The 17,477-nt window shown below is 41.0% G+C and overlaps 1 protein-coding gene across 1 annotated transcript; it reads left to right on the top strand.

Moving 5' to 3' along the window:
* The first annotated feature begins 7,387 nt into the window (after positions 1-7,387).
* Positions 7,388-16,675, top strand: LOC135540286 (GDH/6PGL endoplasmic bifunctional protein-like). The gene is made up of 5 exons (XM_064966848.1): positions 7,388-8,056; positions 9,186-9,267; positions 9,478-9,513; positions 9,625-9,894; positions 10,285-16,675. Exons 1-5 carry the CDS (start codon positions 7,406-7,408, stop codon positions 11,631-11,633), a joined length of 2,388 nt encoding a protein of 795 aa, XP_064822920.1. The 5' UTR covers positions 7,388-7,405; the 3' UTR covers positions 11,634-16,675.
* The last annotated feature ends 802 nt before the right edge of the window (positions 16,676-17,477 follow it).

The raw sequence follows: 17,477 nt of genomic DNA, 5'->3' as shown, positions 1-17,477 counted from the left end.
GATTCATTCTCTGTCACAACGCACCAAAAATGATTAAGACAACGTGCATAGTCAGAAGGATGGCTAAGTATCTACTGGGAAAAACTCTCAGGCAAAGAAACCAAGCATCAATTTGGAGTCAGGTGAACTAATGTGCTGTTCTGTGGTCTGGGGGAAGCATCAGAAAGTGAGATAAGGAGGCTGGAGATCAAGCAGCAAGGATTGTTCTAAGCTGGAGATATGATTATTCTGTTGTAGTCATGGACAATGTTCTTGGGTGGTCAGCAATCGATAAGATACAGTGGGGCAAAAAAGTATTTAGTCAGCCACCAATTGTGCAAGTTCTCCCACTTAAAAAGATGAGAGAGGCCTGTAATTTTCATCATAGGTAAACTTCAACTATGACAGACAAAATGAGAAAAAAAAATCCAGAAAATCACATTGTAGGATTTTTAATGAATTTATTTGCAAATTAAGTAAGTGGAAAATAAGGAAACAGCTGGCCCTTAACCACTGCGCCACCCGGGAGGCCTATGAAGTGAGGAAATGGCATGTTTAAAAAAATCTGTATGCACTTTTTTCTTTCAAAGAAGTGTAATTTCATATGGGATGTCTCAATGAGAGGCTTCAAAATAATTTGGAAAAAATGAAGATATTGATTAACTTGAAAATGTGGACATTCAATGTACATGGAGAACATTGCATCTGAGTATTCATAAAAAGGCTTCTAGTTATTTACACTCTTCTGTCTGCAAGATCAGCTTCATGTATTGAAAGGTTCCGATATTGAGTGAGGCGGTTTCTGTTGTCAGTTTGTCAGTGGTGCTAGTGAGGTGTCAAAGGTTAACGCCCTCGGGAGGTATGCAAATGATCTATTATAATAAAGTATTCTTAATCTTCCTATGGAGCATGCGTCCTGCTAGAGAAGAGTGTTGAACCCCTCCCCCCTCCCCCGGCTGGTACTCTCTCCCCCCCCCCCCTCTCTGCTGGTTCCCTGCTACTTTGGGATCTGCCAACACAAAGACACTTCACACTGGGGGCTGTGCCTGCATTTCGAGGGTCAGCGAACAGCGGCAGCATCAACGCCATGTCATTCAGGCTCTCCCACACCCAGACCCACAGCTTTTCTTGCACCTCTCGTGCTTTGAGCAAACAGAGAGGTGGAGCACTATTGTGAAGGCCAGGGAGTTTTTTGTATAATGCTCACATGAAATGTGCCTACTGTTTTGGACAGTTCTCACGGTTAGGGTGCCCAGACACATAGTTAGTCAATGATGAACCTTTCCCAGTTTGATGAAACGTAAAATTTAAGCCACCGCCTCTGTCAGTGATTTCTATTGAGTTTGTTCTGGTTGCTGAATCCTCTATCAGTCATTGTTAATCACTTAAATAATCCTTAAGACAGATTGTGTGTGTTTGGGCGAAAGTTGAAGGACCAAACTACACACAAAGCGTATAAAGAACTAGTTAACAGAAAATCTTTGCAAGTCACTTGCTCCAGTAAAACAAATGGGGGCTAGGTCCATGGCTAAGTACCTCTAGATTTCCATCTATATTATAGAGTGGTGTTGCACACCTGTCAACAAGGACCCCATGTATTCTCTAAGAATGAGAGGGCGCTTTGTTTTGTCTTACAATGTCCTCTTAAGTTTATCACATTGAAACTCAAATCTTTTCAGCACCTCTCACAACTGGAATTTGGGCGGCGTCTGTGTGTGTTTTAAAAGGGACTTTTTTTAAGGGTGGTGATCAGAAGCAAAGAAAAGAGCCTGTTCGGACATGTTTCCACTCTATGGATGCAAGAAATGTGAGTATGCAGTTGAAACACACAAACAATTACTCACACAAGGGAGAAGTGTAACTATGACTTCACTCTTTGAACAGTCATCATCACTGCCAGCATCTGCATCACTGCAGCATATTACCTATCAGGGCTGATTGGTGGTTGGCAGAATGAAAGACTTCTAGAATGAGTTAATGGAACTGTTTAGACAAAGCACCGTGTTTAGGAAAGACACAGTGATGGTGGTTATCAAGTATAAGAGTCAGTCCAGGGTAACATGTTCAAATCCCCTCCTGTAGTGTGGTGCCAAATACATATGATAAAATAAATGAAATAACAGTGAATCCAAACGAGAGCATTTTGAAGTAATTGAAGGGGCAGGTGTTTTATTTGAGATCACATAAACTGTAATTGCATTTTACAGTATTTACTTTACAAAGAAAGTTTATATCAAATTGAATGAGACTTATTTTTCTTATCTTGCAATTGTCCTTTGTATCAGTACATTTCCACAGCCACCCCCATGTAAAGATGAGTAGCAGTTTGTGCTTTTAGGTTCCGTCCCTGCTCCCAGATCTTGTGTGGAACGTAGAGGGGGAGTAAGAGGACAAACGAAAGTGAAATGTAATTTGGTAAATAGCCGTAGTAAATGTGATGTGTGTTGGCCGAGGGGGCCTGATGAAGATGAGAGCAGACATTCATATGCGTTCGTTTGTGTGCTCAGCTTGACGACGTCTGCCCTGAAGTCTGAACAAAGGGAAGGAAGGTAGCTAGGGGCTGGGTGGAAGGCCTGGGGGGAGGAGGTGATAGAATACAGTGGCCCTTCAGCTTGTGTCTTGCGGAGCTTGTGCTGCCTCTCAAGTCTTGGGTTATGGCAGGGACAGCTGGGCTAGCAAACTCTGTATAGGCCCATTCTCTCTCTCTCTCTCTCTCTCTCACTCACTCACTCACTCACTCACACACACACACACACACACACACACACACACACACACACACACACACACACACACACACACACACACACACACACACACACACACACACACACACACACACACACACACACACACACACACACACACACACACACTCAGGAAGCACTGTTTACATTTCACAGTGGAAGGCTACTTGGGAGGGCTCTGGGGTATGGCCACTGGACCTAAAGCTGTGTGTGTGTGGTGTGTGTATTGTGTATTGACAGGATTTAATATAGTATTATAAGTAGCTTTTGTGTAGTTGAAGGTCAATGTGGTGTTTTCAGGGAACATTGCATGACCTTATCTGGTAGTTTTTGTGCAGGGAGGTTGATTTAAGATGACTTCAGTCTAAATCTGTCATGTGGTAAAGACTGCAAGTATTGAAAAAAGACCAAAAGAGCTCTTGGTTCTACCTGTTCTTGGTTCCATAGGCACTGAATGATGGCATGAGATGGCTGATCAGCTGATGCAGTACGAACAAGTGGTTCAGGATACAAAACCAAATATGTAATTTATTTTAATATCTTATAAGAGTCATTATCTAGTTAAAGAAAATATGTGGTGGTAAATGTTTATTTGTTTGTTGTATCATTCTTGTTCTGGTGCATAGCCAAAACTAGTTCCTAAAGAATATTGCATTTGCTGTATGGCAATTTTGAGTTAGTTTCTCAATATTTACCAATAATATTGATGTAATGTAGGCCAGGCAATTTTACCATATTTTGTAATCTTGTTATTTTATTTTATATTTATTGTATATATTATTCTATAACAAAAGAAAAAGGCAGGGGGTAGAGTGTTTCCAAAGTGACTCTACAAAGTACAGTACTGTTATGGGTGTAAGATGGCACTCGTCATTCAACATTCAAACAAGTACCTCAGTTGGAAATTATAAATAACTGTAGTACACCAGTAGAGGGCAGTCATGTTTAGGAGATGGAGAGATGGGAGACAGACAAGGGCCAGAGGTGTCAACCACAGGCGGCTGGTAGCGCCTTCATTGGGGAGGACGCGCTCATAGTAATGGCTGGAATGGACTAGTATCAAACACTTCAAACATATAGTTTCCATGTGTTTGATACCATTCCATTAACTCCATTCCATAATTTATTATGAGCCGTCCTCCTTTCACCAGCCTCCTGTGGTATGAACTAAACTGGGATTTTAAATAAATGGGATAATATAGATTAGAGGGTCAACATTTGTCATGATTTGTTTGATTGTTATTGAATAATTGACTACTATTGTAGCATATGATATGAATTCCATTAACCTCTTTCACATTCAAAGGCCGAAAGCATGTTATGTTGATTGTCAGAGAGGCTGCATTAGCAAGACGATGTCAGTTCAGCCGCACGCAGTGAAATAGCCTAGGCGACAGGCTCCTGCCATGCTCGGCTTTCGTTTGCTTTTTCAATTCCCAAAAACTGTCAGCCGTAACTTTTTATGTGTAGTTACAGGTGAACAACTGCACTCTTTTTTTTTCTTGTAAAATTTTCATAAAAATCTAAAGCAACACAAATAAAATGCATTTGCATCTGACCTAATGGTTTATTGCAGGATCCCAATGTAACTGACTGAACAATTACGCCTCTGGTGAAATGTACGGGCTATTTGGTATGGTCATATATCTGTGAAACGCATAATTTATTCAAGCGCTCAGATGTCACGTGACTGCTCTAGGAAGTGTCTTGACATAAATATCGATGGATGCGATCTTTCATCGAACTCGACTGTCGAGTGAGAAGGTAAACTTAATTTCCATAGAATATATATATATATATTTATTTTTTTCAGACTAGGCTAGTTTGAATAGTTAGAGTGAGATGGATTAGTTTATTATTTTTTATGTTCAGACTAGGTTAGTGTGAATAGTTTGAGTGAGATGGATTAATTTATTATTTTTTATGTTCAGACTAGGTTAGTTTGAATAGTTTGAGTGAGATGGATTAATTTATAATTTTTTTATGTTCAGACTAGGTTAGTGTGAATAGTTTGAGTGAGATGGATTAATTTATTATTTTTTATGTTCAGACTAGGTTAGTGTGAATAGTTTGAGTGAGATGGATTAATTTATTATTTTTTATGTTCAGACTAGGTTAGTTTGAATAGTTTGAGTGAGATGGATTAATTTATTATTTTTTATGTTCAGACTAGGTTAGTTTGAATAGTTTGAGTGAGATGGATTAGCTATACAAAATGATTTTATTGTGATTGTAAATGGACAGAAATGCTGTTGTTGGGTAACATGGTATCTATCTACTGTATAGCTGAAGTCAGACAGCTAGCAGGTGTAACTGTCCTGTTAACAACTCTTTTTTATATATATATTGACTTTCAATAGATAGATTGTGATGGCAGGGCCATAGGTGAGAGGACACTATTCATGACAAATACATAATATTTTAGCCAGGGTTATTTAGTTCATTTTTGTATTTCAGTCAGAAATTAATAGTAGGAGAAAATAGTATCCAAACGCAAGCTATTATTGCTTATTTTTCAAGGTTTAACATATAATTTGGATGTAAATGTGATAAACACACGAGGCAGAAGGTGGATGTTAAACCATTTGGTTCTGTTTTTTTAGTTGAGTGAAGGCTTCAAGGCTCAATACATTTGCACTGGGTGTGTTATGAGTTTCTACAAAGTTCCTCATTTATTGAGTGTAGGCTACTGTATAATTTCAGGATGGTACATTTTTGACTTTCCAATATCCAGCCTTTCTGATCATCTGGAGGACTGTGTTGCAATTCTCTAAATCCTCATAGGCAGACTGGGTTAACAATGTGAGCTCTGTTGTTATTCATCAGGCTGCTATGGGCTATCTAGTTTTTCCCCCACAATAGAACTTTTGAGAAGTTATTCATTCAATGGTTTGTTAGTTCTGCACTTGTCATGAGTTAATACTTAATCGGTACTCAAAATATGTATTTATAGTATTTTGTACACTATTTGCTGGGACTGAGTTGATCCCTCATAATCATAAATGAGTCGTTCTGTATAAAAATGGGACAACTATGTATCCATGTCATTTTTTATTTCCCTGAAAGGTCAAAGACATTTTCTCAGGAGGATTGGGGTTTAGACAAATGGGACAGGTATCTAAAAGGACTTTTTGAGATGGTTCCTATATCTTTGCCACTATGGTTCCTATATCTTTGCCACTATGGTTCCTATATCTTTGCCACTATGGTTCCAACATCTTTGCCACTATGGTTCCTATATCTTTGCCACTATGGTTCCTATATCTTTGCCACTATGGTTCCTATATCTTTGCCACTATGGTTCCTATATCTTTGCCACTATGGTTCCTATATCTTTGCCACTATGGTTCCTATATCTTTGCCACTATGGTTCCTATATCTTTGCCACTATGGTTCCTATATCTTTGCCACTATGGTTCTATATCTTTGCCACTATGGTTCCTATATCTTTGCCACTATGGTTCCTATATCTTTGCCACTATGGTTCCTATATCTTTGCCACTATGGTTCCTATATCTTTGCCACTATGGTTCCTATATCTTTGCCACTATGGTTCCTATATCTTTGCCACTATGGTTCCTATATCTTTGCCACTATGGTTCCTATATCTTTGCCACTATGGTTCCTATATCTTTGCCACTGGCCTAACTTACAATGTGTAGACAGTACAGAGCAAGTCTTTATGTCACTGTCACTGAAGTCATTATACAATGTGTGGTCTTACGTGTGGTAAAGGAGGTTTCGGTTAGCCAAAGTTTCAAGAACTTAATGCCATGGATATTTGTTCACACTGAATGACCTGGCCTATGTTCATCTTTACTCCTCTTGTTTATTGATCAACATCCTGCAGTCAGAGCTGTGATCTGGGTTGTTTGGATAGGACCACTCCTTAATCTTGACTTATTTTCAGCTAAAAATTTTAATGTTTTAATAAGTTTCCATTATTTCCAAAAGTATTTGATTCCCAGAAGAATTCAGCGGCATTGACTTTTGTTGTTTGCTGTGTAAACTTCAATACTAGACTATGATTTCAGACGTTACAGTATAGTTACGCAAGCTGTTTACGGTAGATGCCTCTTCTGTTTATCTTGTAAATGTTGACTTAGCCACACTCTTTTCAATGGGCTCAGTCTAGAAACCATTGTCTCTATCTGCAATTTGAGCAGTCCGGTTGTCTCTAACTTTCCACCCCAAAACGTAGGCCTCCGGGTTCAACCACTTGAATACAATCAATGTGGAAAATGTGAAGAACATTTACCACAGGATTGACATGTTATCTACTGACAGAGTAGTTCCCTCAATTTGACACAAAAAAAGAAATACTTTTACCTACAGATGAACCTATAACAGAGACATGTAAGAAGATTATGTTGGGGGGTGATGTTGTAGTTCATGGAATAGCTAAGAGCCGACACTTTCCACCCACAAACCAAATATGCCACATTATTAAGAGTAGGCTAGGCTGCCTCACAGAATTCCTGCTTGCATTGGCGGAAAACCAATCCACGACTGTAATCAATGTGTGTTTTAAGTGGGTAATTCAGCCACTGTGATTATGGGTTAATAATGTGGAAATACTTAGCAATCCACAACCGGTCTGTAAATCACCTTTTTGAAATTTTCTGATTCTTCTTGCTATGTCTCTCTCCTGTAGGTGCTGATCTGTGTTGGACCAGAGAATGTGGAAGGTTGTGTGGGCAGCACTGCTGCTTCTGGCCACTGTGTGTGTCCAGAGAGGCTATACCAAGGAGGCCAAGGGAGCACAGAGCCTAGGTCATGTGTCAGTGGTCATAGTGGGAGGTACAGGTGACTTGGCGAAGAAGTACCTGTGGCAGGGCTTCTTCCATCTGTACGCTAACCAGGTCAGTAGCGGCTACAGCTTCTCCTTTTATGGCGGAGGCCTGTCGCCCAACGATAAGGCCACGCCGATCCTGTTCGAAGTGCTGAAGGGAGTGGTCTGTCCTCGGGAGTTGTCTGTGGAGCGCTGTGCCCTGGTGAAGGAGCAGTTCCTGAGGCTGGCTGAGTATCGGCAGTTGAATACTTCAGAGGACTACCAGGCCCTGGGCAAACACCTGACAGAGCAGCTGAGGCAGGAGAGCATAGTGGAGGCCGGCAGGCTGTTCTACCTGTCAGTGCCAGCCTTCGCTTATGCGGACATTGCAGAAAAGATCAACAACAGCTGCAGGCCGACTGACGGGGCGTGGTTGAGGGTGGTGCTGGAGAAGCCATTTGGCCATGATTTCAGTAGCGCCCAACTCCTGTCCACTCAACTGGGTGCCTCCCTCAAAGACAACGAGATGTACAGGATCGACCACTATTTAGGGAAACAGGTGATGTAGGCCTCTTGATCAGTCTATACATAGTAGGTTACACTTTAACACAATACTTCACATTTGAAGCAGGTCTTTGGTTTAATGAAGCTGACCGTCCTGAAATCGGGCACTAGAATTACTTTTTAAAGAATTATGTTGACATTACTTCTTTTATTGATTTCCCACCGTTTTATAAGTCAGAAGAGCCAGAGCTTCCTAGGACTATGTAAACATCTTCAGGGGGTGGTCCTTTGAAAAACATTTATCCAGCTTGACTGCTTCACGGCACACACATATGGCAAAGCAATCGCTGAATTTGTCTCGAGGAGGTGAATCTAAATGCATAACTTTCATGGCTCTACACTTCCTTAAACCTAAAAGAAGTCATTTGTGTGGAAGTCAAAAATGTGTTTTACATCAGAGGCAGACACATTGCATATGCTCAGAACAACAAAATCGATCCCTTTACATAGCCCTTCTCCCTTTGTCTATAGGAGGAACACCGATCCCTTTACATAGCCCTTCTCCCTTTGTGTATAGGAGGAACACCGATCCCTTTACATAGCCCTTCTCCCTTTGTCTATAGGAGGAACACCGATCCCTTTACATAGCCCTTCTCCCTTTGTGTATAGGAGGAACACCGATCCCTTTACATAGCCCTTCTCCCTTTGTGTATAGGAGGAACACCGATCCCTTTACATAGCCCTTCTCCCTTTGTGTATAGGAGGAACACCGATCCCTTTACATAGCCCTTCTCCCTTTGTCTATAGGAGGAACACCGATCCCTTTACATAGCCCTTCTCCCTTTGTGTATAGGAGGAACACCGATCCCTTTACATAGCCCTTCTCCCTTTGTCTATAGGAGGAACACCGATCCCTTTACATAGCCCTTCTCCCTTTGTCTATAGGAGGAACACCGATCCCTTTACATAGCCCTTCTCCCTTTGTGTATAGGAGGAACACCGATCCCTTTACATAGCCCTTCTCCCTTTGTCTATAGGAGGAACACTGATCCCTTTACATAGCCCTTCTCCCTTTGTGTATAGGAGGAACACCGATCCCTTTACATAGCCCTTCTCCCTTTGTGTATAGGAGGAACACACACTGTTTAACTGGTTTTAATTCGTATGTTTCTTATTCTCAAAAGGTTGTCTCTAAGATTTTGCCATTCAGAAGGGAGAACAGCAAGCATCTGAATCTTATCTGGAACAGGCACCACATTGAGACCGATCCCTTTACATAGCCCTTCTCTTTGTGTATAGGAGGAACACCGATCCCTTTACATAGCCCTTCTCCCTTTGTTGAGATTGTACATAGCCCTTCTCCCTTTGTGTTTTAATAGCCCTTCTCCCTTTGTCTATAGTTTCTTTACATTCTTCTCCCTTTGTGTATAGGAGGTTTTACATATGTTCTCTTGTGTAAAGAACACTTTTGCCATTTAGAAGGAGAACTGAAGGAGACCCTGGATGCCAAAGGTACTGTATAGTTAAAGTGTATTAACCCCCTCTATAAAATATGTGATGGGGATAGTAACATCACCTGTCAGGGAGTTTTTGGTTGTTTGATTTTTTCTCCCTTTGTCACAGGTCGCATCTCCTTCTATGAACAGTATGGCGTGATCAGGGACGTGATACAGAACCACCTGACTGAGGTCATGACCCTTCTGACCATGGAGCTCCCATCCAACCTGAGCAACACTAAGGAAGTCCTCAAGAACAAGCTGAAGATCTTCAGTGCCTTGCAACGCCTGGACAGGAACTGTGCTGTCATTGGTCAGTACCAGGCCTACAATGCAGAGGTACAGGAAGAACTGAGCAAAACAAGGGAACACTTTAGCCTCACCCCCACCTTCGCCGGTAAGTGTCATGAGAACATTTGTGTGTAGGAGTACTTCTATTCAGCCTGTGCATTAAAGGCTTATTAAAGGAGAAATGTTTTTTTCATATAGTAATAACATATGATTAGGGCCATGTGTTTTGGCCAATCATGTTACATGATCTGGTTGTTAACCTTTTATTTAAAGCTTTTTCATCAAACTATCCCCCTTTCTTGTTATGTCAGATGTTCCAGCACCATCCTCAGACAAATGCTTTCATTTTTGGTGTAATTCTGATTTCTTGAAAAGGCTTAAAATAAAGTCTCAGTCATGTGACATGATAGTCCAAATCACAGGGCCCTACATGTGATACATAGATTAATATTATTTTTGATTTTTTCAATGATAAAACAGTTTTTTTCTATTTCAGGTATAATGGTGCACATTGACCTAGCCCAGTACGAGGGCATGCCAGTCATTCTGACCTCAGGGAAGATGCTGGATGAGCGCGTAGGCTACGCTCGCATTCTGTTCAAGAATGACATCTTCTGTATCCAGAGCCACAGCAGCGTCCACTGCAAGCCCAAGCAGATTGTGTTCTCCTTTGGTCACGGCACTCTGCAGTACCCAGCCATTCTCGTGAGTAAGAACCTGTTCAAGCCAGACCTGATGGACACTGAGTGGAAGGAGGTAACAGAACACAAAGATGTCAGTGTATTAGGTTTGCCCATCTCAGACTACTACGTGCTGACGCCAACGGTGGAGAGGGAGGCTTACGCAGAACTCATTTTGCACATCTTCCAAGGCCGGAAGGACAGCTTTATCAGTGCTGAGAACCTGCTGGCCTCCTGGAGTTTCTGGACACCTCTCCTGCAGAGCCTGGCCGACACCTTTCCCCGCCTGTATCCCGGGGGAGCGGACAATGGAAACATGCTGGATTTCAAACTGTTGGGACGGAAGGTGACCTTCGCCAATGAGGCACTGGTCATGGTCACCCAGGACCACATGGGCGGGTCTGGGAGGGAGAGCTTCCAGGTGATGCAGGGGAAGTACCGCAGCGCTGACATGGTGTCTGCCTGGCCCGAGGAGCTCATCGTGCGGCTGGCCGCAGACCTGCAGGTTGCAGCGGAGAACGCTGTAAGGGAGGGCGGACGCTTCCACCTTGCCCTCTCCGGGGGCTCCAGTCCCCTAGCTCTGTTTCAGAGGCTGGCCCGTCATCACTACTCCTTCCCCTGGAGGGACACCCACGTGTGGATGGTGGACGAGCGATGCGTGCCTCTCACAGAGTTGGACTCCAACTTCCGCACCCTGCACGACCACCTGCTCCAACACGTGAAGATGTCCTACTTCAACATCCACCCCATGCCGGTGCAGATGAACCAGCGGCTGTGTGTGGAGGAGGATAGTGGAGCGCTGCTCTATGAGAGCGACATCACCCAGTTGGTTAATGCTTCCAGCTTCCACTTTGTCCTGCTGGGAGTGGGCTACGACGGTCACACTGCCTCTCTGTTCCCAGGCAGCAAACTAGATGCAAGTGGGAACAGTCTAGTAGCCTTCACCGAGAGCCCAGCCAAGCCTCACCAGCGTATGAGCCTCACCCTCAAGGCTATCAACCAGGCCCAGAAAGTAGGTGTGCTGGTGATGGGTAAGAGCAAACATGAGCTGGTCACTCAGCTCAGTCGAGTCAAGGACAACCCAAAACATTGGCCCATCACTGGGATCCGGCCGACCAGTGGCAGGCTAGTATGGTACATAGACTATGATGCTCTTTTAGGATAGGGAATACTGTAGCAATGAAATTATGTGGATTAAATTAATGATTTGCTGTAGTTTTACTCTTTTGCTGTATTTTGACCAAGAATGTAAAGATAAAGTTCTGTTGATTCCGTGCACCTTACTTAAAGTTGAAGGTAGATGTGGTATATATTTTCTTTTTCAATATACAAGATGTAGGGGTAACGTGGTGTGTGTGTGATGCACTCATGTATTTTAAAGAAGTATGATTTTTTTTATCTCAGGAAAGCAAAGTGGATATGGAAGTTTGTTGTTCAGATAAGGAATCATTATTAAAAGACTAACTATATTTTATATAGTTGTAAAAACAGTACATTTTCTCATAAAGCTACCTGTTCCCCACTGTACCAGCATAGAATATGATTGTTAAAAGGGGATTTTGAACTGTGAAAGGCCAATAATTTAGGTAAAAATGAATGATCAACAGAAAAATGTATTTATATAGCCCTTCTTACATCAGCTGATATCTCAAAGTGCTGTACAGAAACTCAGCCTAAAACCCCAAACAGCAAGCAATGCAGGTGTAGAGGCACGGTGGCTAGGAAAAACTCCCTAGAAAGGCCAAAACCTGTACTGTCCAGTACATTAAATTACCACAAAGCACATTCTGATCCATTGCTGCTTTTGTTTTAATCAGTGCTCGTGAATTCAAAAAACTAAAATGATGATCAAATGTATTACGTGGTATCTATGTAAAATGTCCACAGCCTTTGACCCGAATGGGTGCAATTTTCCCTATAAGCCTGCACAGTACTTCCTTACTTTCTTTTAATGTGAGAAAGTGAAATGGTGCTTGTATGTGGTTTTAGAAGTTGTGACATTCCAAATACTTTTTAAATAGATTTAAAAGGTTGAATTAAGGTTGATGAAGGTTGGTCGAACCTCTTCACTACTTGTACCTTAATTAAGGTCTGGAAGCTCCACGTATACATTTAAGGTCATTTCCGATTGAGCTGACACATGTAGCATTTACCGTGAATACAGTCTCAGTGATCCCGGGAACTTTGCCTTTTATCATTTCTATTGAGTTATAATTCAGATCTTCTGCGATACGGATGGAATCCAGCCCTATTTATACAAAGAGGTGTATGTTGGGGCGGCAAGATAGCCTAGTGGTTAGAGCGTTGGACTAGTAACTGCAAGGTTGCAAGTTCGAATCCTCAAGCTGACAAGGTACAAATCTGTCGTTCTGCTCCTGAACAGGCAGTTAACCCACTGTTCCTAGGCAGTCATTGAAAATAAGAATTTGTTCTTAACTGACTTGCCTAGTAAAATAAAGGTCAAATTAATTAATGTTTAATATACTTATTTATAGTGCTTGTGAAAAGGTTTCAATTTGATTTTTGTAGATACAAGGTTCTATCTGACATTTTGGTAAAAAATGTGTTAGTCACATATAATTGATCTTCAGATGGTTCTTCATGTGCCTGTGAAGTTCGATTTTTGAAAAAGTTAAGTTAAAATTGTTTTTATATATATACAGTACCAGTCAGAAGTTTGGACACACCTACTCATTCCAGGTTTTGTTTTTATTTGTACTATTTTCTACATTGTGGAATAATAGTGAAGATGTCAAAACTATGAAATAACACATATGGAATCATGTTGTAACCAAAAAAGTATTAAACAAAGCTTCTTCAAAGTATCCAGCCACCCATTGCCTTGATGACAGCTTTGCACACCCTTGGCATTCTCTCAACCAGCTTCATGAGGTAGTCATCTGGAATGCATTTCAGTTAACAGGTGTGCCTTGTTAAAAATGAATTTGTGGAATTTCTTTCCTTCTTAATGCGTTTGAGCCAATCAGTTGTGTTGTGACAAGGTAGGGAGGGAATACAGAAGATAGCCCTATTTGGCAGAAGTCCATATTATGGCAAGAATAGCTCAAATAAGCAAAGAGAAACGACAGTCCATCATTACTTTCAGACATGAAGGTCAGTCAATCCGGAAAATTTCAAGAACTTTGAAAGTTTCTTGAAGTGCAGTTGCAAAAACCATCAAGCGCTGTGATGAAACTGGCTCTCATGAGGACCGCCACAGGAAAGGAAGACCCAGAGTTACCTCTGCTGCAGAGGATAAGTTCATTAGAGTTACCAGCCTCAGAAATTGTAGCGCAAATAAATGCTTCACAGAGTTCAAGTAACAAACACATCTCAACATCAACTGTTCAGAGTATACTGCATGAATCAGGCCTTCGTGGTCATATTTCTGCAAAACAAAACACTACTAAAGGACACCAATAATAAGAAGAGACTTGTTTGGGCCAAGAAACATGAGCAATGGACATTAGACAGGTGGAAATCTGTCCTTTGGTCTCATAAATCTTAATTTGAGATTTTTGTTTCCAACCGCTGTGTCTTTCTGAGACACAGAGTATGTGCACGGATGATCTCTGCATGTGTGGTTCCCACCATGAAGCATGGAGGAGGAGGTGTGATGGTGTGGGGGTGCTTTGCTGGTGACACTGTCAGTGATTTATTTAGAATTCAAGCCACACTTAACCAGCATGGCTACCACAGCATTCTTCAGCGATACGCCATCCCATCTGAATTGCTTTTAGTGAGACTATCATTTGCTTTTCAACAGGACACTGAGCCAAAACACTGAGATAAACACATCTCTGGGCTGTGTAAGGGCTATTTGACCAAGAAGGAGAGTGATGGAGTGCTGCATCAAATGACCTGGCCTCCACAATCACCTGACTTCAACCCAATTGAGATGGTTTGTGATGAGTTGGACCACAGAGTGAAGGAAAAGCAGCCAACAAGTGCTCAGCATATGTGGGAACTCCTTCAAGACTGTTGGAAAGGCATTCCAGGTAAAGTTGGTGGAGAGAATGCCAAGACTGTTCAAGCTGTCATCAAGGCAAAGGGTGGCTACTTTGAAGAATCTAAAATCTAAAATATATTTTGATTTGTTTAATACTTTTTTGGTTACGACATGATTCCATATGTGTTATTTCATAGTTTTGATGTCTTCACTAGTATGTAGAAAATAGTAAAAATATAGAAAAACCCTTGAAGGAGTAGGTGTGTCCACACTTTTGACTGGTACTGTACATATAAGTTCTATCTGCATAAACCCATTTGAACTTGGCACTATAAGGTTCTTTCTGCAATCCAATAACTAAACCTGAACAAATACAGACAGACCAAACAGAACACGTCTTTGACATTTCCCTCTAAGTATGGTCTAGCCAGCAATAACGGCACGGCAGCAAAAAGCAAACCTGTCAGTAATCATTAAGTAAGTCATTTATCTAATCATAATACCTGCGTAATGTATTTGGTGATGTCTTCTGAGTCTATCATTTACGTATTCAAATAGCTACAGTTAGAACCTTATAGTCCCATTGTCTCGAAATGTTGTAGCACTTAATCATTCTCAATGTTGTAAGTTAGTCGTCACCAACCGGTCAATCGCTTTCTCCAAGCGGATCTCCAAGGCATTCCTAGTTGACCACTAAACACTTCTGTGAGGTGCTGCGTAGAATTTTTGTCTGACAAGTATTTTTCGTTGCTCGTACAGGAGTAATAATTTGTTGAAAAAAATATCTTATCAGGGGGTACTGCAGCATCCTCAGCACCCGTACTTCCCGTGGCTATGTATAGACCTACCACTGGCCAATCAGATAGCTCAGACCACCATGTCTGCACAGCTTCCTCAAGCCTAGACTGTAAAAGAAGCCTTGAACGCACAGCAAAGTTGATACTGAGATTTCAAAAACTAAGACTAGAGAGAGACTCAATGAATACACCAAAAAGCTTCTGATTTTACAAGTAAGTTTGTGTTTAAGTTGTTATTCAGTACTGTCAACACTTTGTTCAACACTTTTATAAGCCATAAAATGTGCATTCTCCCTAGTTCCACTCACGCTACATCAGCACTGCAGCTGGAATGAATGAGTAGCAAAGTGTTTCGATAAACATCCGTTGTTATTATTAGTGGCTTGTCTTTTTTAATATCGAGAAATATTTCACTTTCTCTGGACAATGTCATAGGAGTAACAACATGAATTGGTGCATGAGGCAGAAATAATGAAGTGCTACTTGAGTTTCGCCATCGGCTGGAAGGCTGTCTCCTTTTCTCAGCGGAGGGAGGGAGAGTGGAGGGGTGGTTGGTCAGGTGAGGCAACCTACCTGCTGCTCCATCCCACCCCTCAGACTGACCATCAGTCCAGTAAAAAAAGCTAATTATTATGCTCCATCGTCTGTGCCTCACAAGTAATACAACAAATGATCTATTACTAGTGTGATCATATACTATTTTTTCAATATCATTTCAAAATGGTCTGAGAAGAACAACATTGGCAGGGCAAATTCAAGCAGAGCCAATATGCAGTGATAATGTATTGGGCCTATAGCCTACTGCACAAACCTCATTGCTGCATAACTTTTTAAAATTGGTTAATGTTGATCTCGGCTTGCATTTTGACTCAGAAAGTGATCTTGACTCAGAAACGGTTGGTGACCACTGTTGTAAGTCAAAGTGTAGTTTGTTCCGTATCACTTGAGGTTCAAAAAGGTTATGAATGAAGGATTCGCTAATGTTATTTTTTTTACATCGGTGGACCGAACACCACTTTTCTACATACTGTACAAAATGGAATTATTGTAACACGTAGTCACTATTTAAACACAAGGAAATAAACTACAGCTTTCACAGCCCTTTCTGCACAGATTCTTTATTTTTAACTGTGTGATTTCAAACTAAGGAATATTTGAGCATAAATGTTGGGTGCTTGAAAAATCTATAGGCCCCTTCATAGTTAATTCGATACTCACAGTCAGATGAATTTAATGTTTATAAACAGATATGAACACCAATTGCTTTCGTATTATACCAAATTAAGGAAAGGGGATATTTAAAGTCACTACATACTACACCAGTCACCATACTGTGCAACAGTATTGCTTGCTGGTGATATCCTGGAAACAGCATCAAGTATGGAAGGATGGCTCTGTGGAGCATGTATCTTATTGCAGACTGGAGCAGCTGCAAGCTTAAATAAATATGTATTGCAAAAACGTTTCTAGCCTGTCTATTTATGGGTAACAGGATTTACATTTTATTAACAGGGTTGGCCTTAACATGTGGGACAGATGTAACTAATACACTAATCACATGAAATAAACAATACTCTCCTGAAATTACTTTGTCAAAGCAACAAAATAATTAGGGCTTTACATTGATGGTGAAACTTGGAGAAATTTCGGGATTAAGGGGGTTAATATCTTCCTAGAAGTGATAGAACATGTCAAAATGCTGAATTTTGCCATTTTAGCAAGCCTTTATTCAAATTAAGAATCTGATTTATTGAATTCTCAATTTGGTCTATATTAAAGGGCCTTCATTTAATATAAACCGCTTTTAAAATTCAATATTGGTGCACAATTTCTACTTAAAATAGCAAAGGGAATCAAAAAGCACTCTTTTCGTGGAAAGACCCACATACTTTAAATGTACATTTAGATTGTTGCAATGAATGCAAATGACCCAATCTGATTGAACTATGAGGAGGGTCAGAATGACCAAAGCTTGTCTCTACTGCCATCTCTCTTTCATCATAATCAAATCCATTTATTATGAACTTGGCTAAAATAAATTTAAACATTGCTTATGCCAAAAGCCAAACAATTGTGAGGAGCACACCTCATTAAAACTACAAGACATAGCTATCAAAAATATGTTTACAAAGCAGGATGTAGCCATGAAGGATGAGACAATGAAGGCAGTGAGATTGTTCAGAAGAGGCTGCTGGCAATATCGAGAGGACGTAGGCCTGAGGGATTTATACTCTCAATCAGAAACTTGACATGGTACACACTG

This window comes from Oncorhynchus masou, chromosome 5 (assembly GCF_036934945.1).
Source record: "Oncorhynchus masou masou isolate Uvic2021 chromosome 5, UVic_Omas_1.1, whole genome shotgun sequence".
Lineage (NCBI taxonomy): Eukaryota > Metazoa > Chordata > Actinopteri > Salmoniformes > Salmonidae > Oncorhynchus > Oncorhynchus masou.
The sequence above is the reverse complement of the archived record's forward strand: the minus strand, read 5'-3'. Positions and strand labels throughout refer to the sequence as shown.